Below are 25,565 nucleotides of genomic sequence, written 5' to 3'. Positions count from 1 at the left end.
CTGTGTGCAATGCCAGCTCTGGCTCCTTTCCACAGGAATAAAAAGAATTTCATACTTCTGGGAAAGCCTGTACCAAATTGGAAGCATATTGATACCAGGGCCTCTCATCTTTCCAGGAATAACTTTAGAGCCCTGTAGCTCATTTTGTATATATTCCTATTCCCACAGGCAAGCAAAATGATAACCCAGGCATCAACAACAATTCTAATAATGTAAGTAAGGGGAGAAGCAGCGGCTTAGTGGTTAAAAGCGTGGGCTTTGCAGACAGCCTCCCCTACCACCCAATCCTGGTTCCACCACTCACTTGCACTTGCTCTGAGACCTTGGGCAAGTCCCTATACCCTCAGAGTGCATATTCGCTCACAGGCAGGATAAAAGTGAGAACCCTCCATTCTGGGGTTGAGATGACCTATGTAAAACGTTCAGTGCAGCTGCCGCAGAGGGCTTGAGAAAGGCAGCAATCGTTTACAAAGTTTAAAGGCCTTCTAACATAGTCTCTCACTTATTTCTTCCGACAAACTGTGGAGTTTGAGGCTCTGGGAGTTGAAATGACTTCATCAGCTCACACCGCTGGAAAGAGGCAGACCTCTCTAACGCTCGGTTCCTCCAGGTGGAAAAAGTGCTAAGATTGCAAGCCCGGGGCCCTGAGCACGGGGCATGCTCCCACTGCAAACTTTGCCGGCCCATCTTGATGCGGGGGCCCAGGGGAGGGGAGGAAAGTGTGGGGGTCTGTGGGGGAGGGGAGGGGGACACAACGCCCAGGCGCGGCTCCTTCCTCCAGCTCAGGTCTCTCTGAGGCCACCCGGTCCCTTCCCAGGTGGGGCGAGCGTCCCCCACCCCCGCGGGGCACCAGGTCCTCCCGTACCAGGAACCCCGCCCCCGACTCACGGAGTGCGCCCTCCGACAACCTCACAGGGCCGGCCCTCCCGCCGCCTGGACCCCTCGGTCACCTCCCCAACCTCCAGCGGCCACTGCTTTCTCCTCCGCGCGCTCCTTAGCTACGGTTGCCACCCAAGCCCTGTCCCCAAGGTAACCGCAGCCACGGCCAGCGGCCGTAAAGCGGGAAGGCCGGCTGGTGGTCACGTGTGCAAGGCTCCGCCGCGGGCGGGCGGCACGCCCCCTGGCGGTCCGCGGGGGAGAGGCGCCGCGGGGGCCCCGTGGCGAAATTAGCCTTCCTGGTCCCACCGTCTTCCGCTCCCTCCCCCAACTTTTTCCCCAGGCGCCCACGTCTGAGAAGCGGCATTGGGGGCTCCCTGTAGTTCTGACTTTCTGAAGGCTAAGTAGGAGCTGTTTGGTAAAATCCTCTTTGTCAAAAGCAAACTAAATTTCCTGGCCTCCCGGACACAGCACGCATCGACCCTCCCCACCTTCTCATGGGGCACTACCTGTCCTGCGCAGTATTTCAGCTAGCTGGGAGGACACACTATGTAGGCTACGTTATTTGCTGTTCCGATCACAACGTATGTCTGCAAAACCAGCTGAGTTCAACCTGTGAGGATCATTTCAAAGTGACTTTCAGCTGCGATCTCACAGAAGCCGGCACACACCGCCATCCTGAGGTTTCTAAAGGGAGATCTGCGGGAAACCAGCCAAAGGCACTGCCGCAGAAAACTCGGGTGCTCTCATTTTAGGAGAATGTGAATGACTCTCTCCGTCCCCTACCCCCACCCCCTACCCCAAGCCCCAACGCTGGTTGATTAATAACCATACATCGCAAAAAAGAAAAATAAAAAGGAACAAACTGGATGGTACAAGCTGTATTTATTATAATCTAGGGCTTATAAAAGATTGGAAAACACTTGGAAAGAGAACACACACAATTTAAACAGCAAATGCTGGTAAGCACAGCATGTAGGGTTGTGGGGGGGGGGGGGTGCCCCTGGATGTAGTTTTGAGGAACACACCCAACAGGAAGGTTTTCCCATTGAGCATGAGAATCCATGGCTGGAAGCACACCCCAGTGCTGACTCCTGCCGGGCAAGCTGGCTTCTGTATCCAACCCAAGCAAATCCATTCCCAAGGAACCCAGGCATGGTTCATCAGAATGGGCCACACCGCCTCAGAAACAGAAAGTGGTGGGCAGCAAACAGGGAAATAAACATTGTGATAAGGTGAAGAGAGAAAGTAAAACACAGGGTCACTAAGAATCACTGAAACCCATGTTGCCATGTGAAAGAAAATAAAAGGAAGGAAGAATCCACATTTCCAAGGAGTCAGATCTGCACACACTGCTGGTTCTCAACAGCGATCACGCACACCTTAGCAGTTTACAAACTACTGTTGATGTGAGGGGATGACCAGGAGGTTCAATTATAAAAAGTCAATTTAGAAGGTATTTAGAAGGTAATTTGCAAAAAAAAAAAAAGAAAAAATTATCAGGTTTGGTTTTTTTGTAATTCCAGAAACAAAGGGAGCTTGCTGCCCTCTGGTGGGATACAAGAGAGGAAGCAGACACCACAGTGGGTTACCTGGGGAGCCTCCTGATTTTCCCCCACTCTCAAAGGAGCAGTTGTGGTCCCGTAGGATGTAATTTCTGTATCCAAGCAGCAATGCCACACTGCAAATGTATGTGGTGAAACCCCATTCCCTAAAGGCTGATGTTCTTAAAGTGTCGTTGGTCAAATCTTGACTGCAGCACCACTGTTCATTTGTTCTGTCCCAACTTTTTTTTTTTTTTTTTTTTTTAAATAAGCTCTACACCCTATGTGGGGCTTGAACTCAGAGCCCCAAGTTGCATGCTCTACCAACTGAGCCAGCCAGGTGACCCTGTTCTGTTTAACTTTCTTTCTTTTTTCAAGATTTTATTTTTCTTAAGTAACCTCTGCACCCAACGTGGGGCTCGAACCTACAACTCCAAAATCAAGAGCTGTATGCTCCGCCGACTGAGCCAGCTAGGCACCCCTGTCCGGCTTTCTATAAGAATGTTCTAATTCTAAGCTTTGGTTTGAGAGGTTTTCACAAGAAATTCAGTTGGCACTAAATGTTAACTGAATTTAATTTAAATAAAAATTTAAAAAAAGAAATTCAGTTGGGGTGATAACATGGTCATATCAACACTGAAAACTGTTTATTTGGGAGAAAAAATTCCTAAAAGAATAAAGTCCTATCGGCTCCCGCCAGAATAACTCCCGCCCACTTGACCACAATCCAGAGGACTCCCCTTTAGGGGCCACGGCCTAATTCGCAAAAGATACCAAGCACAAATCAAGTTAACAAGGCCTTAAACCCAAGAGATGACACGGAGGCCACGGCATTTCCGTCACCCAGAAGAGTTCAGGCTTCCAGCCTCTTCCAGATCCTGAAGCTTCGGGGAGAGAAGAAAAGGAAGAAATTCCCAACCAGACCCATGTCCAGGGCAAGGGCAGATGTTTTCCTACTACCGTTCCCCAGGGAACATCATCTTTGCAAAGGAATAATGTTGCAGCTGGAAGAAAAAAAGAAAAGGAACAACATAAGTTTGGTGGCTCCATTCAGAAGACCAGACAGTGAGCCCCCTAAGTGTTTCACCTGTGCTCTTTTTTTTTTAAGATTTTATTTATTTATTTGACAGAGATCACAAACAGGCAGAGGGAGAGAGGGGGAAGCAGGCTCCCTGCTGAGCAGAGAGCCCTATATGGGACTTGATCCCAGGACCCTGAGATCACGACCTGAGCCAAAGGCAAAGGCTTTAACCCACTGAGCCACCCAGGCGCCCCTCGCCTGTGCTCTTTAATTCTTTTAGAGCAAATGCCCAGGTAAGGCGAGAACCAGAGTGACCAGGGCTCCCTCTGCCACCATACCTGTGATCTCACTGCTGCTGTAGGTGCTTATCAGGCGATCTGGGGAAAATCCTCATTTCCCAGAGGCCCCCCCACCTCCTCCCCACAGCTTTAGGGCTGACACGCACTCAAGTGACAGCTGACAGGGTGTCGTCAGCGAGCAGAAATGATACTTTACCCCAGCAGTCCTTTTCCTGCCCAGCGGGTCGGGACAAGTCTAAGCTGGTGTTTCTCCCCTCTGCGGATCACTGTCACATTCAAGGGTTTCTGAAAGGAAAAGAGGCTCATTTTATAGTCCACGTGTTTCGTATTCAAAGAGATTCAGACTAACAACCCGGAATACGGACTTTTCACACCAGAGTGGTAGGGATGCTTGGATTAAACATAGTCCCGTAGTTGTCAAGAGTGTGGGGGACGTGACACTCTTGGGGCAGCCGATGGGTCAAAACTTAGTAGGGTCTTCCTGGACAATTGTGTCTCCCCACCAAAAAAAATCTTTAAAAAGGTGAACACGAGATACATTTTGCAGAAGTACAAGATGATATATGAACAAAGTGTTCCTTCTAGGACTGTTTCTAAATTCAAAACCTGAAAACACTCAAAATATCCCTCGATAAGGTATTATTCAAATATACCATAGTGAATGAAGCAGTTTTAGTAAAAACAAAATGAGCAAAGTATGAACCCCTTTGAATATATGCTTTTTTGTTTGGTTTTTGTTTTTTATTTATTATTTTTTTAAAATTCTTTTTTAAGAAGGCTCCATGCCTAATGGGGGGCTCAAACTCTTGACCCTGAGATCAAGAAGTGCATGCTCTACCAACTGACCCAGCCAGGCACCCCTGAATATACCTTCTAAAAGGGGATATAAATTGCTTCATGCATACACAGTTTTCTGGAAGAAATACCAAAACACTGTGAACAATGGTTACTTGCAGAGAGAAGCACTGGGAGTTTGGAGTGAAAGAGGATGACATGTATATCTTTTTTTTTTTCCCCTCTTTTTCTTTGAAGATTTTATTTATTTGAGAGACAGCAAGCGAGAGAGTACAAGCAGGGGGAACAGAGAGGAAACAGCAGAGGGAGAGGGAGAAGCAGAATCCCTGCTCGGGCTCTGGGCCCAATTCCAGGACCCTGGAATCATGACTTGAGCTGAAGGCAGATGCTTAACCAACTGAGCCACCCAGGCACCCCCACTTTTATGTCTTTCTGTACCATTAATTTGTTTTTATCATGTGTATGTATTACTTTGATGTAAAAAATTAAAACAATACATATGAAGGAAACTTAACAAATTACAACAAGGTGCATCAAAGTCTAGAACTTCTGTGCATCAAAGGCCACTATCAACAGAGTGAAAAGTAGCTCACAGGATGGGAGAAAATATTGGCAAATCATATATCCAATAAGGGATTAATATCCAGAATATGTGGGGCACCTGGGTGGCTCAGTGGATTGAGCCTCTGCCTTTAGCTCAGGTCATGATCCTGGGATCCCGGGATCGAGCCCCGCATCTGGCTCCTTGCTCAGCGGGAAGCCTGCTTCTCTCTCTCCCACTCCCCCTGCTTGTATTCCCTCTCTTGCTGTGTCTCTCTCTGTCAAATTAAAAAAAAAAAATCCAGAATATGTAAAGAACTCTTAAAACTCGCAATAGCAAACCACCCAATTAAAAAATAAGCAAAAAACTAGGGGCACCTGGGTGGCTCAGTCAGTTAAGTGGCTGCCTTCGGCTTGGGTCATGATCCCAGGGTCCTGGGATCGAGCACCACATAGGGCTCCCTGTTCAGTGGGGATCCTGCCTCTTCCTCTCCCACTGCCCTCCTACTCATGCTTTCTATCTCAAATAAAATAAATAAAATCTTAAAAAAAAAAAAAAAGCAAAAAACTCAAGTAGATATTTCTCGAAAAAAGATAAACAAATAGCCAAAAGCACATGAAACAATGTTTCACATCACTATCACTGAAGAAATACAAATCAAAACCACAGTGAGGTGTCACTACACACCTGCTAGGATGACTACTGTCCAAAAAACAGAAAATGACAAGAGTTGGTGAGGATGTAGAGAGACTGGAACCCTTGTGCCCTGCTGGGGGGAATGAAAAATGGCCAGTCGCTGTGGAGAATGGTATGGCTGGTCCTCAAAAAACGGATGATAGGGGCGTCTGGGTGGCTCAGTTGGTTGGGTGTCTGCCTTTGGCTTGGGTCATGATCTGGGGGTCCTGGGATTGAGCCCCACATCGGGCTCTCTGCTCAGCAGGGAGCCTGCTTCCTCCTCTTTCTCTGCGTGCCTCTCTGCCTACTTGCGATCTCTCTCTCTGTCAAATAAATAAATAAAATCTTAATTTAAAAAAAAACTGATGACAGAAGGACCACATAATCCTGCAATTTTTTTTTCAAAGATTTACTTATTTATTTGAGAGAGTGAGTGAGCGTGCAAGGGGAGGGGCAGAGGGAATCCCAAGCAGACTCTGCTCTGAGCAGAGCCCCAAGTGGGGCCTGATCTCATGACCCCAAAGATCACAGCCTGGGCCAAAACCAAAAGTCAGATGCCTAACTGACAGTGCCACCCAGAAGCCCCCACATAATCCTGCAATTAAACCTCCTGGTATACACCCCAAGCATCGAAAGCGGGGACTTGAACAGGTATTTGTGTAGCCCTGTTCACAGCAGCATTATTCATAACAGTCAAGAGATGGAAGCCAACCAAGTGTCCATCAACGGACAAGTGGATGAACAAAACATGGTCTATTCACACGACGGATCATTCAGCCTTAGGAAACATGGACCCACACGACAATGTGGATGGACCATGAAGACAGTATGCTAAGTAAATCCACCAGCCACAGAAGGAGAAATAGAGTCTGATCCACTGGTAGATGCAAATCCCACTGAGAGCAAATTCACAGAGGAGTGATCTCCAGAGGCTTGGGGAGAAGAGAACGGGAAGTTAGTGTTTAACAGGTACAGAGTTTCAGTCTGGAAAGTTGAGAAAGTTCTGCCGATGGATGGAGGAGATGGCGGCAGGACAGGATGTACTTAATGCCAGAGAACTGCACACTTAGAAACGGTCTAAGTGTTAAATTTATGTTAGGTGTATTTTACCACAATTTTTAGAATTATGGCAGATCTAGCAATGGAATTTCTGAAATCTGACAAAATAAGAAGAAAAAAAGAGAAAGATGCCCTTTTTCACCTAGATGGTCAAAGAAGAAGAAAGAGCACAGGTGAGAGATGACGAGAAGCAAGCCCTCACCTACACTGCTTGAGAAAATATGAACTGATCCGAGCTTTCTGGAGGACACCTGACAACATCTATCAGATCTGTAAATGTGCACTGCCTCTGACCCAGTAATTCCACTTCCAGAAATCTCTCCGACAGAACCCTCACACAAAACAAGAATGTTTACTACCCCACTGTTGGAGGTGGCCAAACATCGGACACAACCTAAAAGTCTGCTACGGAGGGCTGGTGACATAAAAGATGGCGGACCAACAAATGGAATATGGTAATATACCCACATGGGAATCTTGGGGGGAGGACCCAGAGCACTATGTACAGTAGGTCTTGTTTGCCTCCTTTTTCAAGGAGAAATCACTATAGGTATATTCATTCATACTTAAGAAATGTGTGAGAGAAGCTGATGTGCTTCTGGTTCTAGAAATGATATCCCTAGACAAGCTAGAAACGCAGAGGTCATCCTTGACATGAGATAGGCGTCATATTAAAGCCCATATACTTTCTTCCTAAAGGTCTAATTTACCCACTTCCTTCTCCCCCCAGCCCCTACACCAAAACCATCATCACCCCTTGACCAGGCTGCTAAAACTGTCAGTCCTCCAATCAGCTCTCTGTCTACCCAGCATCTGGAAAAATCCTTCCGAGACACAAAGCTGCCTACATTTGTTACCCTCAGTTTGGAAGTGTGCATGGCTCTCTACTGCTCCTCAGGGAAAGAGAATGAAATCTTGATAGGACCACAAGGCCTCGCGCAATCTGGCCCTGGCCAACTTCCCAGATCTACCTCCTCCTCCTTGTTCTGGGCTCCAACCATCTTCTCTGGAACTCCCACCTCAGGGACATGACCCTGCTGGAAGGCTCCTCTGGCCATCTCTCTGCCAGTCTCTGGCCTTGATCAACTTCTTTTAAGATTTTTATCTTTCTAAGTAATCTCCACACCCAACATGGGGTTCGAACCCACAACCCCAAGATCAAGAGTCACATGATCCACCAACCGAGCCAGCAAGGCAACCCCAGGACTTTATCAACTTCTAACACTCACAGGTCACGTCCTCAGGAAGGTGATCCTAAAACTCATCACTGCTCTCCCAGCCTTCTCGAACTTTCCCTTCATGACACTCATGAGAGTTTATAATTACATTTGATTAATGTTTGTCTCCCCCACGAAAGGGTTCCCGAGGCAAGGGCCTTTTGTTTTTCTGTGTTGCTCCCACACCTTGTCCAGCCCTCAAGCAGAGCAGGGAAGGGACTTAGAGGAGGGACAGACCCTCTTTCTTCAAAAACGTTTGCCCTACCTGCTGCTTTTATACTAAAAATGCATGATTTTTATTTATGGGAGATATAATTAATATACCACCAAATCCATTTTGAAGTATACAATTCAGGGGGGTTTAGTATATTCAGACATTTGTACAACCATAACCACGGCCTGACTGAAGAACATTTTCAGAAGACCCCTGTGCCAAAAGCAGTCACTCCCCATTCTGTGCTCCACTCAGCCCGGGGCGACCACCAACCTGCTTTCCGTCTCCGCGGATCTGCACGGTTCTGGACGCTTCACATAAACCAAATTCTAAAACACACAGCCCTTTGGGTCTGGCTTCTTTCAGCACAAATCCTTTCAAGGCGCATCCATGTTATAACATGTCAGCACTCCATTCTTTTCTACAGCTCAATACAACATGTGTTGTTTATAATAAAGATGACTTTTTTTTCAATTTAAGATTTTTTTTTTCCTTTGAAAATACATGGATTTGATGCAGAAGCTGAGCTCTGGGAAGTGACCAAAAGACAGAGATTTGTCTACAAGAGGACTGATTTCCAGGTTTCCATAAAATTGGAAACTACCTAAATATCTAAAAACAGAAATGTGGTGGGGGTTTTTTGTATCATTTTTCTAAAGTCACACAGCGGACTCTTGATACTCAAGTTGGACTGTGGTTCCGGGAGGATGCAGGGCCTTGAGGGGGTGAGGTCTCCCGACCCCAGCAGTATGATATAATGGAATTCCCCAAGGAATTTCATTTGAGAAAAGGTGCTAATGGGGCACCTGGGTGGCTCAGCAGGTTAAGTCTCTGCCTTCAGCTCAGGTCATGATCTCAGGGTTCTGGAATCGAGCCCCGCATCAGGCTCTCTGCTCAGCAGGGAGCCTGCTCCCCCCCCCCACCTGCCTCTCTGCCTACTTGTGATCTCTCTCTGTCAAATAAATAAATAAAATCTTTAAAAAGAAAGAAAAGGTACTATTACTTACAAATGTTCAGTAACTGCTTTTGTAAAAAAGGGTTCATAGTCGCCATGCCCTGCGTGATAGCTGATAATAATATTGTATTGCCTATTTGAAAGTTGCTAAGAGAGTAAACCTTAAACGTTCTCATCACAAGAAAAACATTTTAACTACGATAATGGATGTTAACTAGACTTATTGTGATGATCATTTCTGTAACATATACAGATAGTGAATCATTACACTGTACCTCGTAACTAACATGTTATATGTCAATTATACCTCAATAAAAAAGAAAAAGGATTCATAGATCTATGAAGAGTTTAGTAATAAATTTTAACAAGAAAAGGCAGACTAAACACCAGTAGCTGTTATCACTAATCACCAAAAACTGGAAACAACCTAACTGTCCCCATGCTGGTAAATGGGCAAACCATCTGGCACTCATCTACGCAGCAGGACACGACTGAGCAGTAAAAAGGCACGAACAACAGAAACACAAAACAATACAGAAGAGATCTCAGATGTACGCCGCCAAGTGCAAGAAACCAGAGTTAAAAGGCAACGCGTACTGTGTGGTTCCATTTATATTCTTGAAAAGGAACAACTATAGGGCACGGATTGTGGGGTGGGGGTTGGGGGAGGGGTTAACCACAGATATGAGGCCATTTTGGGGAGGATGATGGAACGGTTCTGTATCTTCATTACAGTGGCAGTTCCCAGACTATGTACATGTGTCAAAATCCCCAGTACCGTACGCCATACAGGGTAAATTTGCTGTAGGTAAGTTACCCTAATAAAAATAGCCAATAGTTCTATATGCTACTATATGAACAGACCGACCCCAGAAGAACACAGAGCTGCAAAGTGGCTACCTCTGGAGGAGAGATTTTTCATTACACGTTCTTTGATTCGGTCTGAAACATGTGTAGGTATTACCTCTTCCAGAAAAAGAGACATATTTACAAAACAAACCAATAACAATGAGCCCAGGCAACTGCAAAGTTTAGAAGCGTGTGCAGCAAGGTGCACAGGACACGTGAGAAAACCATAACCCTAGGAAAGTCTGGGGAAAAGGAGTGAGAAAGCAGGAGAGACTCTGGGTAAACATAACAGAAGAATGCTACATCTAGAACCCTCACTAACATGACAGGACAACTGACAGTAACGAAGGAACACCACCACAGGACAAATAAATCACAAGAAAGGAGACTGCAAAGATGAGAGAAGGCACCAGAATGAAAAGCCAACAGAAACCGGCAAGTGGTAGCTGAGCAAGGAGAGAAAACAGAAACCCTGTGTGGTGGGTTCTAGAAAGTGCCCATAAATTCTTTGATACTCCTTTAAGAGGTAAAGGCTAATTCCCCTACCTTTGAGTGTGGGCTGGACTTGGGTGAGTCGCTTCTAATGAACAGAATCATGTGGAAGTGATAACGTGTGTCTTCAGACACTGGGTCAAATGTGGCTCTGCTGCCTCCTCTCTGCGTTCTCCAGGACCCTCACTCTGAGGGGAGCAGCGGCCACGTTGTAGGGACACCCCAGCAGCACTACAGAGGGGCCCAAGCGACGAGGAGCTGACGTGCTATCAGCCATGTGAGTGGGGCATCTTAGAAACAGATTTTCTAACCTTGACTACAACCTCATGAGACTGTCGGCCAGAACCACCCAGCTAAAACACACCTGGACATCCACCCCTCAGGAACTGTGAGAGATAATCAATTTAAGCTGCTAAGTTTACAGTGACTTTTTTTTTTTTCATCACCAATAAACAACTAATAAACCCTTCATGGCAACAGGTTAAAAAGACGCTGATACGTGTGCCTGGGTGGCTCAGTGAGTTAAGCCTCTGCCTTCGGCTCAGGTCATGATCTCAGGGTCCTGGGTCAAGCCTCATGTTGGGCTCCACACTCAGCGGGGAACCTGCTTTTCCCTCTCCGTCTGTTCCCTCCCCCTGCTCATGCTCGCTCTCTCTCTCTCTCTCTCAAATAAACAACAAAAAAAAAATCTTAAAAAAAAAAAGAAGCTGATAAAGAACAAATTAATTTGTTCTAGGCAACCCCAGAAAGGTTCAGAACAAACAGACCAATGGATCATAAAGAGTAAGAATCCCACTCATAAAAATTTGATATATAACAGAGGTGGCCATATAAATGAGTGGGTAAAGTATTAACTATTCACTAAGGGTTTGGGGACAACTCTTATCCATCTGGGGGAAGAAAAACTTTTGGGACCCTACCTCACACCATTCACAGAATCAATTCCAGATGAGGTATATACAAAGTTGCTGTATATGTAACAAATGTCTGCACAATGTCTTCTACATCAATGTTCGCAGGGGTACTATTCAACAGCCATAAAGTGAAACCAAACCCAATACTCATCAACTGACGAATGGATAAAATGAAATGGGTTGTCGCTCTCGGCCCGCAAGAACGACCCGCAGACGAGGTGAGTGGCAAGCTTCTTTATTGATAATCACGCCGGGACCTCGGCACTAGTCTAAGACCCCCAGTATATACCCACCGAGTACAAACTATATCCAATAAGAGTACACCACGGCTAACATAACTACCAATCAGAAGGGCTACCTATGACATTATCTGTGTGCATACGGCGCGCTCGTGAGCACCTATGTGACTCCATAGGTTTCCATGGCTCCCCAGATCATGTGCCTCTCCCAGGACTCCTGGTATCCATCAAACGTCACCCGTGAAAGCACTCACATTCCTTAAGTTAATCTATAGCCTTTACTCCTAGGCTCTGCTTGGTACCGGACTCCTTGCATTCCTAGGGTCAATCGGTCACATCCCTCACTCCTCAGGCCTCGCTTAGTACGTGACTCCTTGTTTCTGCTGCATGGCTCCCCACAATGGGTGAGTAATGGATGTCCACACAAAAGGGTATTCCTTGGCCACAAAAGGGATGGTACTGACGCCTGCTACAACACGGGTGAACCTTGAAAACACGATGCTAAGCAAAAGAAGTTAATCACAAAATATCCCATGTTATATGATCCCACTTAAATGAAATGTCCAGAATAAGCAGATCCATAGAGACTAAAAGTTTAGTGTTTCAGGGGTTGGTGGGTAGGGAGAAGGGGGAGTGACTGCTAAGGGGTATGGAGCTGATTTTCAAGGTGTGAAAATGTTCTAAGATTGACTGTGGTGATGGATGCACAGCTCTATGCATATACTAAAAACCACAGAGTTATGCACTTTTTGTAATCTCTACACCCAACGTGAAGCTCAAACTCAAAACCCCGAGATCAAAAGTCACATACTCCACCGATTGAGCCACCCAAGCTATGCACTTTAAATGGGGGAACTATACAGTATGTGAATTATACCTTGAAACTGTTAAAAAAAAAAAAATAAGAAAGATTGGGGCACCTGGCTGGCTCAGATGGTTAAGCAGTTGACTCTTGATTTTGACCCAAGTTATGATCTCAGGGTTGTGCAATCAAGCCCCACATCGGGTTCTACATTGGGCAGGGAGCTGCCAAAGATTCTCTCCTCTCCTTCTCCCTCTACCGCCTCTCTCCCTCTCTAAAAAAAAAAACAATAAAATAATAATAATAATAATAGGGGCACCTGGGTGGCTCAAGACAGTTAAGTGTCTTCCTTCGGCTCAGGTCATGTTCCCAGGGTCCTGGGATGGAGCCCCACATCGGGCTCCCTGCTCTCCATAGGAAGCCTGCTTCTCCCTCTCCCACTCCCCCTGCTTGTGTTCCTTCTCTCGCTCTGTCTCTCTCTGTCAAATAAATACATAAAATCTAAAACAAAAAACAAAAAGACAAAGTGTGGATCTTTGCCAAGGTAACTTCTGTTAAAGTTACATTACTGAGCCATGCGCTGAGGTCATCAGGTGGGAATGCTATGTAAAAGCCTACTGACTGCAACCAATTTTGAATCCCAAACCTTACTGTATTTTCAAGGACTGAAACTGACCATCTGCACATGAATCACATTCTAATGTACTCATCCCTGTCCCATATTTCCTTAAATTCTCAGCTATGGTTTAGGCAGGGAAGACCTTATGATCTTAACAAATTTAACAAAATGGTTATTAAGTAACTTTAAAACAAAACAAAACAAAACCAAAACACTTCCAAGTAATCAGTCACCATACACTACGTTAAAAAACAAGGAGCTAACGGGAAAAACGTATATAGCATGAAAACAGGCCACAGTTTCGTATCTGGAGTATGCAAAAAATTCCTACCCATCATTTTTTTTTAAAAGACAAATAACCCAAGAGAAAAAAAGATGGGAAAAAAGGTAAACAGACAATCCACAGAAATGAAAATAGGAACATTAATGGACATATAAAATAAAGATACTCCACCTCACTGGTAATCAGGAAAATACAAATTAAAATAAGATGCCATTTCAACAAAAATGTTAAAAGATCAGCAATACAGAGTATGGAAGATATGATGCACTCACATACTGTTGGTGGGCGTACAAATTAGTGAAACTTTTTTGGATTACCTACTATAAGTGTGTTTAATACACTGAGAGCCTACAATTCTATTTTCTGGTATTTACATCAAGAAGTAGTATGTGAACATGGATATACGATTGTTCATGTTAGTATAAAATCAAAAATAACCAAAACGTCCCCTGATAAGGCAGGGGATAGACAAGCTGGGGTCCGTTCATACAAGGGAGTGCTATGACCAATTCAGCAGAGCAAGGTATGTGAAAATGCAAAGCTCTCCAAGAAACAATGGAAACAGGGATGGGAAGCAGGGCAGGAGTACTGATACAGGGAGGCTGCAAAGGCCTCTCCCAGGTGTCATTTGTACAAAATGAGGGATGGACATAAGGGAGAAAAAGCTCTCCAGGCAGAGAGAACAGCAAGTGCAAAGGCCCGGTGCCTGAGCAACTGCTCTCTGAAAGCAGCAAAGACCACGCTGTCGATTCCTGGCCCCGGGCCATTCTAGAGTTACTGAGCAGATGTGACCTCCAACTCACCCCCTCACTGTGCTGCACCACGCTGCCAACATTATGCAGAGACTGGAAGTTCTGGGTGTTCACAGAGCCAAACTCCACAATCTCGTCGTCCACTTGCAGACCCTAAAGAAAGAGAAAATAGAAAACCAGGGTAGAGGTTAAATGTGCTTCTGGTGTTCTTTACCCTTCCATGTCCAATTTAACATCCAGGCCAAGAGCTTGTTTTCCACCAGGAAGAGTGGCAGGTGTGAAGCAAAGAGGTCAGGCATTTAGCTATCTCACACGGGAGGCGGCGGTGGGTAACTGGGCCACCTCCTCCTGCGGGTTCCTTCTAGGACAGATCTAGTAAAAGAGGGCCAGATCTGCTCAATGTCTGATAAAAGCTGGTGGCAGTACAGGCTGTAAAGCATGTGGGGTAGGGGTACCTGGGTGGCTCTGGGTTAAAGCCTCTGCCTTCAGCTCAGGTCATGATCCTGGGGTCCTGGGATCGAACACTACCTCGGGCCCTCTGCTCGGTGGGGAGCCTGCTTCCCCCTCTCTCTGTCTCTGCCTGACTCTCCGCCTACCTGTGATCTCTGTCAAATAAATAAATAAAATTTAAAAAAAAAAAAAAAAGAATGCGGAGTAAAAGCTGTTTTCTGGGGTCAGGGGTGAAAAGAGGCAGGCCAACTTCAGCCTCTTTTGTTCAAGGGTCAGAATTAATTAATTAATTAATTAATTTTAAGATTTTTATTTGAAAGAGAGTGAGCCAGAAAGAGAGCATGAGCAGAAGGGAGGGCAGAGACAGAGGCAGACTCCCCACTGAGCAGGGAGCCTCATGTGGGCCTTGATCCCAGGACCCTGGGATCATGACCTGAACCAACTCAAGAAGCTTAACAACTGAACCATCCAGACGCCCCCAGAGGTCAGAATTTAGACACATCTGGGGCACCTGGGTGGCTCAGTCATTGGGCGCCTGCCTTTGGCTCAGGTCATGATCCCAAGATCCTGGGATCGAGCCCCACATCGGGTTCCCTGCTCCACTGGAAGCCTGCTTCTCCCTCTCCCACTCCCCTTGCTTGTGTTCCCTCTCTCGCTCTCTCTCTGTTAAAAAATACATAAAATCTTAAAAAAAAAAAAATTCAGAAAAGTTTGCCCTAGAGGTCCCCACACAAGCAGCCACAGGCACAAGGCTGACCTAGGACTAGTGTGACCCTTTCACTCTAAGAATGCACTGATCACGAGTCACTCACTCCTTCAGCAAATATCGGTCATGGGCCAACTATAGCCCTGTGCTAGATGCTGTGAACAGAGCAGCAAGTAAAATGAAGCTCGAGTATAACTTACCATCCTGTGATCACTACAGACAGTGGGCAGGACCTGGATTTAGGACCCAGTTCCATAGCTGAGGAGCTACATGGCTTAGCACCAGTTACTTCTGGTCTTAGAGGGTTTTTTCATGGGTAAGATGGGGTTATGATCAGTACTTACCCCAGGAGGCAGCTATGGGATTAAATATTAACTACACAGGCACCTAAAAACTTGAACATGATGTTCAGACTCGCATTACTCATCATATCCAAAAGATGGAAACCAAATGTTCATCAATTGATGTGTGGATAAAATCAATGGCATCTATCCACATGATGGAATAGTATTCAGCCACGAAAAGGAAAGAACCAGAGATACATGTTCTCTCACAGATGAACCCTGAACGCATGATATTAAGTGGGAACAGCCAGTCATAAAGGACCATATATGATTCCATTTAGACTAAGTATCGAAAATAGGCAAATTCAGAGACAGAAAGCAGACTGGTGGCTGCCAGGAACTGGGGGAAGGTAGGACTGGGGGCTGATGGCTAACCAGCATAGGGTTTCCTTCCAGAATCATGAAAATGTTCTCCAGCTGTTGGCAGTGATGGCTGCCCAGCTCTGGGACTACACTAACAGCCACGGAACTTTACGCTCCAAATGGGTAAACTGTATGGTATGTGAACAGTTTCTCAATAAAGCTGTTTAAAACTTTTTAAAAATATGCCAGGTAAGATCTAGAACTCACTTGGCAGGACAGTTGGTGCAAAGCAAGGACTCAGTAAATGGTAATACTACTGTCCTTCTCAGGAGTACAACTCGGTGTCCAGCTGAAGTAAGAAGAGAGCCCCTTTCCCTTTCTGGGAATACTTATCACCTTCTTCCTCGTGTCTCGGGTCTCTCCCTGAGCAGGTCAGTGGGCAGCAGGGGCTGACTCCCCTCCAGAGCCCCGGCCCCAGCACAGGGCTGGACCCCCAGGGCTCCATCAGTGTTTGCTAAGTAAGTGGGTGAAGTCCGGCTACGGCCTTGTCTGTCTGTCCACGGTCCGCCCCCACCCCACACGCCCACCCGAGGCTACCTGACCCACCGTACCCTCTGGGTATGGATTTAGGGCATAGGGTTCTGGCTTACCGCGGTACTGGCTGGGGAGCCCGGGCTGACGCTGTTCACTTTGGCGAAGGCCTGCGGCGGGCTGAGGCCCTCGCTCTGGCCCAGGCTGCGGCTCATGGCCTCCTTGTGGGCCTCAGCCATGTCCCGGGCCTGCTTCTCCTTGTCGCGAGCGTGTAGCTGGTGCAGGGCCTCTTCCACCTGCTTCATGATGGCCTTGTGATCGTTCTGCAGGCCTGGGAGGAGAAAGCCACATCAGGGGACGAGGAAGACGGCCGAGGACACCAGACTCCCACGTCCGTTCACGGAAGGGTTAACGAGCACTTACTCCTGGCCAATGGACTAGAGGCAGAGGACAAATATGTGGCCAGGATGACGCTCAGAGTCCAGCAAGGGAAGCCGCTCAGGAACAAGTCATTGCTAGACCTGCCAATGACTGCCGATGAGCCAGCCAGGACCGACCCTGCCAATCTAGATCAGGGGAGACGTCCCAAAGGCAGCGCTGTTTCACCTGAGACCGGAAAGGTGCGGAGAAACAAGAAATCGCCCCTGTGAATCCAGAGCCGGCACCACAAATGCACACATGGGGCAAGTGCGCTGGTCACGCAAACAAGTGACCTGAGCTGGGCATAAGAAGGACCTCACCTTTCTCCTAATGCCCCGGAAGGAAAAAGGGATACCTAAATCCGCTAATACGCGGCAGGCAATGTTCGGTCTGGGAGAAGGAACAGGAGAAAAGCTGGAAATTAGAAATTTGGGGGTAAAATCCCCTTTTGCAGTACTGATGGCTAATCCAAAATGTGGCAAACTGGGGCCGCCTGGCTGGCCCTGTTGGAAAAGCACAAGACTCTTGATCTCTAGGGTTGTGAGTTAGAGCCCCATGTTGAATGTAGAGTTTAGTTTAAATAAAAAAACAAGAGGGGCGCCTGGGTGGCTCAGATGGTTAAGCGTCTGCTTTCAGCTCAGGTCATGATCCCAGGGTTCCAGGATCAAGTCCCACATCGGGTTCCCTGCACAGTGGGGAGCTTGCTTCTCCCTCTGCCTCTATCTCTATGAATAAATAAAATCTTTTAAAAAACAAAACAAAAGAAACGAAAACAACTTCTGAGAATAGTTTTTCAAAGAGGATCAGTAAGAATTGCTCAGAGGCGCCTGGATAGCTCAGTCAGTTAAACATCTTTTTAAAGTGTGGTATTAGCAAAGAGATAGATCAACAGAACAATATAAAAAACTAAGAGACCTAAATAGGTCTGCAAATTTCCTATGTATTACTGCTAGCATTTCACATTAATGGAGAAAGAACAGGCTATTTAATAAATGCTGCTAGAACATCAGGGGAACCATCTGGAAAAAAAATAAGTCAGCACTCTCTCTCACATGGTAGGCTCTGTTTCTCGAATTTCCCTCAGAATCCTAAATGCCAAGTAAAGCAGGCCACAGCCCTGGGGAGTCTAAGGGTTGAGCCAAAAGCCACCAAAAATTCCTCAGTCTTCACATGGTTTTTCCCTACTATGTAACTTCTACTTGTTTCAGTACAAAAAAAGGTTGCTTCTTGCCCCAAAACTTCCAAGGAAAAGTGATGCTTTAAGAAGCTGTTCTAGGGGGCGCCTGGGTGGCTCAGTGGGTTAAGCCTCTGCCTTCGGCTCAGGTCATGATCTCAGGGTCCTGGGATTGAGCCCCACATCGGGCTCTCTGCTCAGCAGGAAGCCTGCTCCCACGCCCACCCACCTGCCTCTCTGCCTACTTGTGATCGCTGTCTATCTGTCAAATAAAATAAATGAAATCTTAAAAAAAAAAAAAGAATAGGCTGTTCTAGGATCACAGGGCAGCTCTGAGGAACGTTCGACAGCTTGAGATGTACCTCACTCCTATGGTTACTTGTGTCTCCAGAAGTTCAGCCTTATACCAAAACAGGCTATGGATGGAATCAAGATTCAGACACATAAACCATGAAAAATGTGCCTGGGCAACCAGAGGTTGGGAGGTGCAGCTCTGGCGAAGGGAGGGGCTCCGAGCCATGGAACACCTCCAGAGGCTGGGGAAGATAAGGCACCGGCTCTTCCCTGGAGCCTCCAGAAGGAACACAGACCTGCCAACAGTTCCATCTTCGCCCAGTGGTACCCATTTGGATATCTGATTATTTTAAGACAATAAATTCCTGACCTCTGAAGCCACGGAGTCTGTGGGTATTTGTTACAGCAGAAACAGAAACTCAAATACTGCCCCACCACTACTCTCACTTGTTCCTCAACTACAAACAAATAAAAGACTTTATTTAGGACAGTGACACGCCCACCACAGGGTACATTCCCCAATGTGTCTTGCAGGCCTAGGGCAAGCAGAAATCAGTGCCACAAGGTGGAGGTGGGACCTGCAGGACAGATCCTTAAAAGAGGAGACTGGCTGGCAAAGGACCTTTCGCTCTTCCTACCTTCTTCCTTCCTTTCCTTCCTGCTTGGCACATGGACATGGTGACCCTAAAGACGGACGACATGTCCTACGGATGGCAGAGCCTGGGATGTGATGGTCAGCCCCCCACTGGCGACCTCCACATGTCTGTCCTGAGGGACAGAACACTCCCGCGTGAGTGACCGCAGTCAGGTCACTATCCTTCCCAGGTGAACGTCTTTCCTAACACATAACTGATTATTGATTAGGACTGTAAGCAATTTGTGACTTGGGTTTCTATCATCATTTCAGGAAAAGTTTCCACAGTGAAGTCAAGTCCTTAAAAACAAAATAAACACTGAAACCGTCAATTTCGAACCCTAGAGGCAACTTCATTTCCTCAGTTCTCCATCCCTGGATGGGGACAGTGAGTTCATCCCATGACGGAGGCAGAGAGGGAAGCAGAGAATATGGACGAGGGGGATTTCCCTCGTGTGCCTCAGTCTCCCTCGCCCCCAGCCAGGGGCTGGGCTGTGTGCGCCCACGACTCACAGGCGATGTTGTGCCTTGCGGTTCGGACTTGGTACAGGTCCACGTCTGACCGGGGGTAGTCCTCGCAGTCCACCAGCGGCTCGTTCATCCCCACGCCTTTTTGCTGGAGGGAAGAAACATGCTTCAGATTTCAAAGGTACAAAGTCCTCAAGACCTTTTTCCCTTTGCAGCATCATCAGGGGAACAGGAACGAAAGCTGTCACAGATGTCACACACAGCACAGGACACATGCTTTCCCCATAGGCTCCCGAAACCACCCTCTGGGCAGGGCATTATTGCTTTTTATTGACTTTTAATAACACAAGTAATGCAAGAATCCATTTTCCTCTTCTGAAGTTAGAATAGGACAGATAAAACTGAAGACTCTTTGGAGCTTTGTCCCCAAGGCCAGCCTCCTGGACTCCTCCAAACCCTCCTTCCTACAGCAGCTGATACCTGGCTGGTGGCCTTGGAAGCTGGAAGGGAGTGAAAGCCCCAAAGAGCATCCAGCTGTGGCGGGACTTTGGTTCTTTCGGAAAGTAAAAAGGGACCTCAAAGGGATTTCAAAGAGGTTTTTATCCCTTGAAGGACACCCTGATATCAATTGCCGCCTCCTGGGAAAGGAACTGGGCGGCTAAGGGACAGGGAAGGAAGAGGGACTTTTCATTTTCTATCCCTTTGTAGACTTTTGGAATTTTGACCATGGACGTGTATTCCCTCTTCCAAACAATACATTTAACATTTTAAAGTCTTTTCCTAAGTAAGTCAGAGCAGGCTGCACAAAGGCAATGAAACGCATCGTGTGATGGAGAGCAGAGAGTTTCCAGTCGGTTAGACTTTGATTTGAATCTGTTCTGCCGTGTACCATCTGGGTGCCCTTGGTTAAGACCTTCCCCTCCCCAAGCCTCAGCTTCCTCAATTATAAAATGGAATAGCACTCGCCTTGCTCTCCACTTGTCGTGAGAATTATGAGCTGACCTGTGGAGTGCTTAGCACAGTGCAAGGCACACTGACGGGGGGGTGAATAGTGGCCCCCAAAAAATGTGTCCCAAGTCCTAACCCTCCAGAACCTGTAAATGTGACCTTGTTTGGGGCGGGGGAACAAAAGGATCTTTGAAGATGTAATTCAGGCTCTCAAGATAAGATCATCTTGGATTTAGGGTGGACTCTTAATCAATGACAAGTGCCCTTGCAAAGAAGAGAGGGAGAGGGGCGCCTGGGTGGCTCAGTGGGTTAAAGCCTCCGCCTTCGCCTCAGGTCATGATCCCAGGGTCCTGGGATCCAGCCGGCTTTCTGCTCAGCAGGGAGCCTGCTTCCTCCTCTCTCTCTGCCTGCCTGTCTGCCTACTTGTGATTTCTCTCTGTCAAATAAATAAATAAAATCCTTTAAAAAAAAAAAAAAACAGAGAGAGAGGGCCACAACACAGAGAAGAAGCTGTGATCAAGGGCAGAGACTGGAGTTCCCAACCCCAACTGTAAGCCACGGATGACCTAGGATGGAGGCATGAACAGATTCTCCCTCAGAGCCCCAGAAGAAACCAACCCTGCCAACGTCTCACTTATTCTTAGCATGAAATAATATTCTATTGTTTAGAGGTACCACAATTTACTTATCTGTTCACCGACTTAAAGACATCTCGGTGGCTTCAAGTTTTGGCAGCTGTGAAAAAAAGCTGCTGTGATCATCACGAAGGTTTTTGTATGGACACATTTTCAACTCCTCTGGGTACATACCATGGATCCCAATGGTGGATGGTATGGTGAGAGTTTCTAGTTTCTAGGCCAGAAACTGCCCTGCTTTTGCATTCCCACCAGCACTGTATCAAAAGTTCCTCCACATTCTCACCAACATCTGGAGTCGGAATTGTGAATCCTGGCCATTCTGACACCTTTGTAGTAGTGCCTCACGGTTGTTTTAATTTGCATTTCTCTGATGACGTATGACCTGCAGCATCTTTCCATATGTTTACTTGCCATCTACAGACCTTCTTTGGCAAGGCGTCTGTTAAGGTCTTTGGCCAATTTTTTAAATCAAGCGGTCTGCCTTTATAGGATTGAGATGGAAGAGTTCTTGGTATTCTCTGCATCCCTTGTTAGGTATCTGCAAATATCCTCTCCCACATGGTGAGCTGTCTTTTCCCTCTCTTGACTGTGTCTTTTGAGACACACATTTTTAAAAAAATTTTTTTAAATTTTTTATATACATAGAATGTATTTTTATCCCCAGGGGTACAGGTCTGTGAATCGCCAGGTTTACACACTTCACAGCACTCACCATAGCACTTACCCCCCCCAATGTCCATAACCCCACCCCCCTTTTCTGACCCCCCTCCCCCAAGCAACCCTCAGTTTGTTTTGTGAGATTAAGAGTCACTTATGGTTTGAGACACACATTTTAAATTCTAATGAAGTCTGTTTATCTACTTTTTCTTTCGTTGCTTGTGATTTTGGCATCACATCTGAGAAGGTTTTGCCTGATCCAAGGTAACAAAAATTCACTCCCAGGCTTTTTCCTAAGAGATTTATAGTTCTAGCTCTACCTCCTTTAAAAAAAAAAAAAAAATCACAGAGCAGGGCTTCAAGCTTAAAGCTTTCAGCCAGCAGTGGTAAACAGTCAAAAGGAACGAACATATTATATCAATGTGATATGCATTTTAACCTTATATTTAAGGGAAAAAAATTCCCAGTTTTTTCATATGCTGTAGAGTTATAAAATTTTCATTTAAGATAAACTTATTTAGGGACACCTGGGTGGCTCAGTAGGTTAAGCCTCTGCCTTTCGCTCAAGTCATGATCTCAGGGTCCTGGGATCAAGCCCCACATCGGGCTCTCTGCTCAGCGGGGAGCCTGCTTCCTCCTCTCTCTGCCTGCCTCTCTGCCTACTTGTGATCTCTGTCTGTCAAATAAATAAAATCTTTAAAAAAAAAAAAAGTGGATCAACATGAAGAAAAATACCAAGGGAACGGCAGTACAGGATGTATTATGGATACAGCATCCTGTTTGAGGTATAAAATAAAGTTCGGAAAATTGTTAGCAGAACGCTTGAAAACACAAGTTCTGGATTCCATAGGCCTGAGATCTTAATCTCATTTTGTGACTCCAAGCAAGTGACCTCCCCTTTCTGAGCCTCAGGGTAACACATCAACTTCACAGGTGGTTGTGTGGATTTCATGATATAACACACAAACCAGCTCCCCTCAGGCATTTAGCCAGAACCCAGTAAAATGGTACCCCGGCCTTCATTCGATGCTTCCATTTTACTCCCATCACCTAAAATGCATTTCATCCAACCTACCTAGGATGTACTTATTTTTCCTCTGCAAACTGATCTGTGGTTTCACACTCATTGGCCTAGGAAAAACTACCAGTTTTGGAGTCAGACAGACCTGGGAACTAGGCCCACCAGAGCCCTAGACAAGGGTTGGCCTCACCCTAGGCCTCAGTTCCCTCCATACACAATAATGTTAATGACCCTTAACCCGTCACTCAGAGCTCGGTCTTTAGAGCAGCAGCATCAGGATGGCAGGAAATTTGCTAGAAATACAGCATCTGCACCTGCACGCCCCGTCCTCATCAGAAACTGAATTTTAACAAGATCCCCAGGTGCTTGCCAAACACATGAAAGTTTAAGACTTTCTGACATAAAGTGGGTTAGCAAAGCACAGATCTTCTGGTACACGTTCCACACCGAAGCTGGTGGTGATTATCACCCCACCGCTGCAAATGTATTAGCTCTGTGGCCTGAGGCAGGTTTAAGTTAAGTAACGCCTGTTTCCTCACCCCTAAAATGGAGGGAATGACAGACCTCAGCCCCAAAAGGCTGCTGCGAGGGTTAAATGAGCTAACCGATGTAAAGCAATTAAAACAGCGCCCAGCACACGGTAAGGGCTCCATAAACGCTGGCGGTAATACCAACACCCATTGCTTAGTTAATCCCGTTGGTTCCTCCTGCCTGCTGCCGACAGGGGCCGCAGTTGTGCCGCTATGAGCCTCCCAGGCAGGTAGCGATCCACCGCGGAGAGCTCAGACGCAGGCCGCCGGGAGCCCCGAGCCCACACTCACGCTCTCCAGCACTTCATAGTTGGCTTTGATCTGCGCCTCGATCTCCTCCTTGCGCCGTATCAGCTCCTGGACGTCGCTGACAGTCACCACGCCGGCCTGCGGGGAGCCTTCGCTCGGCCTATTTTCCCCCTCCGACATCGCGCACCTCCGCGCGGGATCCCGAACGCCGGGCTTCCCGGCTTCCTGGATGCGGACGCACGAGGAGACTGCGGCTACGGCTCCGCCCGCGGGCCAAAATTCCTCGCCACCCGCGAGCCGCCGTTGAAGGGAGGGGTGTGGTTTCGGGGGGGGCGGGGTCGCCGGAAGCCACACCCTGCTGGAACGGATCCTTTGGTGACGTGGGAAGAACAGGATGGGGAGGCAGGGGTTCCAGGTCCCTCATCAGCTAGAACAGGATGATCTCTCCCTCCGTGACTCATTTGCTTTCCGCGTTCCTTCAGCAGACATCTACTGAGCGCCTACCATATGCTTGTGCCAGAGCGCCGTGCCGGGCGCTCCAGCTCCGCTCCTCACATCTACCCAGCCCTCAGAGTTAACAAAACACATTCAGATGCCTTATCCCTCTTTTTTAAAAAAGAGACTGTAGGGGTGCCTGGGTGGCTCAGTGGGTTAAGCCTCTGCCTTCGGCTCAGGTCATGATCTCAGGGTCCTGGGACCGAGCCCCGCATTGGCTCTTTGCTCAGCAGGGAGCCTGCTTCCCCCTCTCTCTCTGCCTGCCTCTCTACCTACTTATGATCTCTGTCGACTAAATAAAATCTTTGAAAAAAAAATAATTTAAAAAGATTGTATTTTTTAAATTATTGTGGATATCACTGTTATTTTTTAGAGAGAGAGCTTGCACGCGGGAGGTAGGGAGAAGCAGAGGGAGAGAGAGAATCCTAAGCATGCTGCATGCCAGGAGCGGTGGGGAGTGAGGAGGGAGGGGGCTGTATCTCAGGATCCTGGGTCAGGACCTGAGTGGATGTCAAGAGTCAGATGCTCAACCCACTGAGCATGCTCAACCCACAGAGCCACCCAGGCACTCCAAGATTTTATTGTTTTTAAGTACTTTCCAAACCTAATGTGGGGCTGGAACTTGGAACCCCCCAGATCAAGAGGCACATGCTCCACTGGCAAAGCCAGCCAGCTTCCCCGCTTTATCCTCCATTTTACAGACCCAACAAATCTGGTTCTTGCCACTTACTGCAACATACCTGACCTTAGGTAAATTACTTCGCTGCTCTGAGCCTGTTTCCTCATCTATAAAATGGTTGCAATATATCTCAGTGCTGTGATTTTGCCAACAAATATTTATCGAATGTCTCATATATGTCATATGCTGCCCCAGAAGCTGAAAAGGTAAAGAATTGAGTTATGACTCAGTGTCTCTTACAAATGAAGGCCTCTATAAATTTTTCCAAATATAATGATGATAGGGGCGCCTCGGTGGGTTCAATGGGTTAAAGCCTCTGCCTTCGGCTCAAGTCATGATCTCAGGGTCCTAGAATTGAGTCCTGCATCCGGCTCTCTGCTCAGCAGGGAGCCTGCTTCCCACCCCCCCCCCCCCCCGCCTGCCTTTCTGCCTACTTGTGATCTCTGTCAAATAAGTAAATAAAAATCTTTAAAAAATATACAGTGATAATTTGTCAAATACTTACAATGTGCCAGACACTGTTCTAAGTGCCTTACACGTATCAATCCAACAACCTTGCGAAACCAGGATTATTATTGTCCTCACCTGACAACTGAGAAAACCCTTTCAGTAACCAACTTGCTCAAACAGAAGAATAAGCTTCCAAATTTTCAGTCCCGCTTAATGAAATGATGAAACTTGACATCTAAACATGTGCCCCCTAACATTTTGCACCGAAAAGGACACACCATCACCTATGTAGTATTCAAACATGTTTGTCCTAAATCTAATCACGGTAAATAAACACAAATCCAAATTAAAGAACACTCTTCAAAACAACAGGCTTGAACTCTTCAAAAAAGGTCAGTGTTGTGAAATACACATATACAAGCTAGGCA

The 25,565-nt window shown here is 46.8% G+C and overlaps 2 protein-coding genes across 2 annotated transcripts in view; both read right to left on the bottom strand.

Moving 5' to 3' along the window:
- Positions 1 to 1,553, bottom strand: part of CFAP251 (cilia and flagella associated protein 251) — a gene marked incomplete at its 5' end in the record, with an annotated part of 64,390 nt that extends 62,837 nt beyond the window's left edge. Inside the window, one exon of the mRNA XM_082698182.1 lies at positions 1,548 to 1,553. Coding sequence (XP_082554308.1) covers positions 1,548 to 1,553 — 6 coding nt within the window. The remainder of the gene's footprint in view (positions 1 to 1,547) is intronic.
- Positions 1,554 to 1,742: 189 nt separating this feature from the next.
- Positions 1,743 to 23,776, bottom strand: PSMD9 (proteasome 26S subunit, non-ATPase 9). Its single transcript, XM_082698553.1, has 6 exons — positions 23,556 to 23,776; positions 19,516 to 19,618; positions 16,600 to 16,811; positions 14,198 to 14,299; positions 3,937 to 4,025; positions 1,743 to 3,424 (listed from the first exon to the last, which is right to left on the bottom strand). The coding sequence occupies exons 1-6, from the start codon at positions 23,691 to 23,693 to the stop codon at positions 3,397 to 3,399; spliced, it is 672 nt and encodes a 223-aa protein (XP_082554679.1). The 5' UTR covers positions 23,694 to 23,776; the 3' UTR covers positions 1,743 to 3,396.
- Positions 23,777 to 25,565: the final 1,789 nt, after the last annotated feature.

Source organism: Mustela nivalis, assembly GCF_964662115.1.
Source record: "Mustela nivalis genome assembly, chromosome: 14".
NCBI lineage: Eukaryota > Metazoa > Chordata > Mammalia > Carnivora > Mustelidae > Mustela > Mustela nivalis.
The sequence above is the reverse complement of the archived record's forward strand: the minus strand, read 5'-3'. Positions and strand labels throughout refer to the sequence as shown.

What these genes read in the sequence shown, in the direction of transcription:
- PSMD9 (XM_082698553.1), bottom strand. Translation starts at nt 23,693, where the DNA reads ATGTCGGAGGGGGAAAATAGGCCGAGCGAAGGCTCCCCGCAGGCCGGC. An exon ending in ACTATGAAGTGCTGGAGAGC is followed by an intron (nt 19,619 to 23,555) that starts GTGAGTGTGGGC and finishes TCTTCCCTCCAG; the next exon opens with CAAAAAGGCGTGGGGATGAA. An exon ending in GCAGGAAAAGGACTGCTGGG is followed by an intron (nt 3,425 to 3,936) that starts GTAAAGTATCAT and finishes TTTTTCTTCCAG; the next exon opens with CTGCAACATTATTCCTTTGC.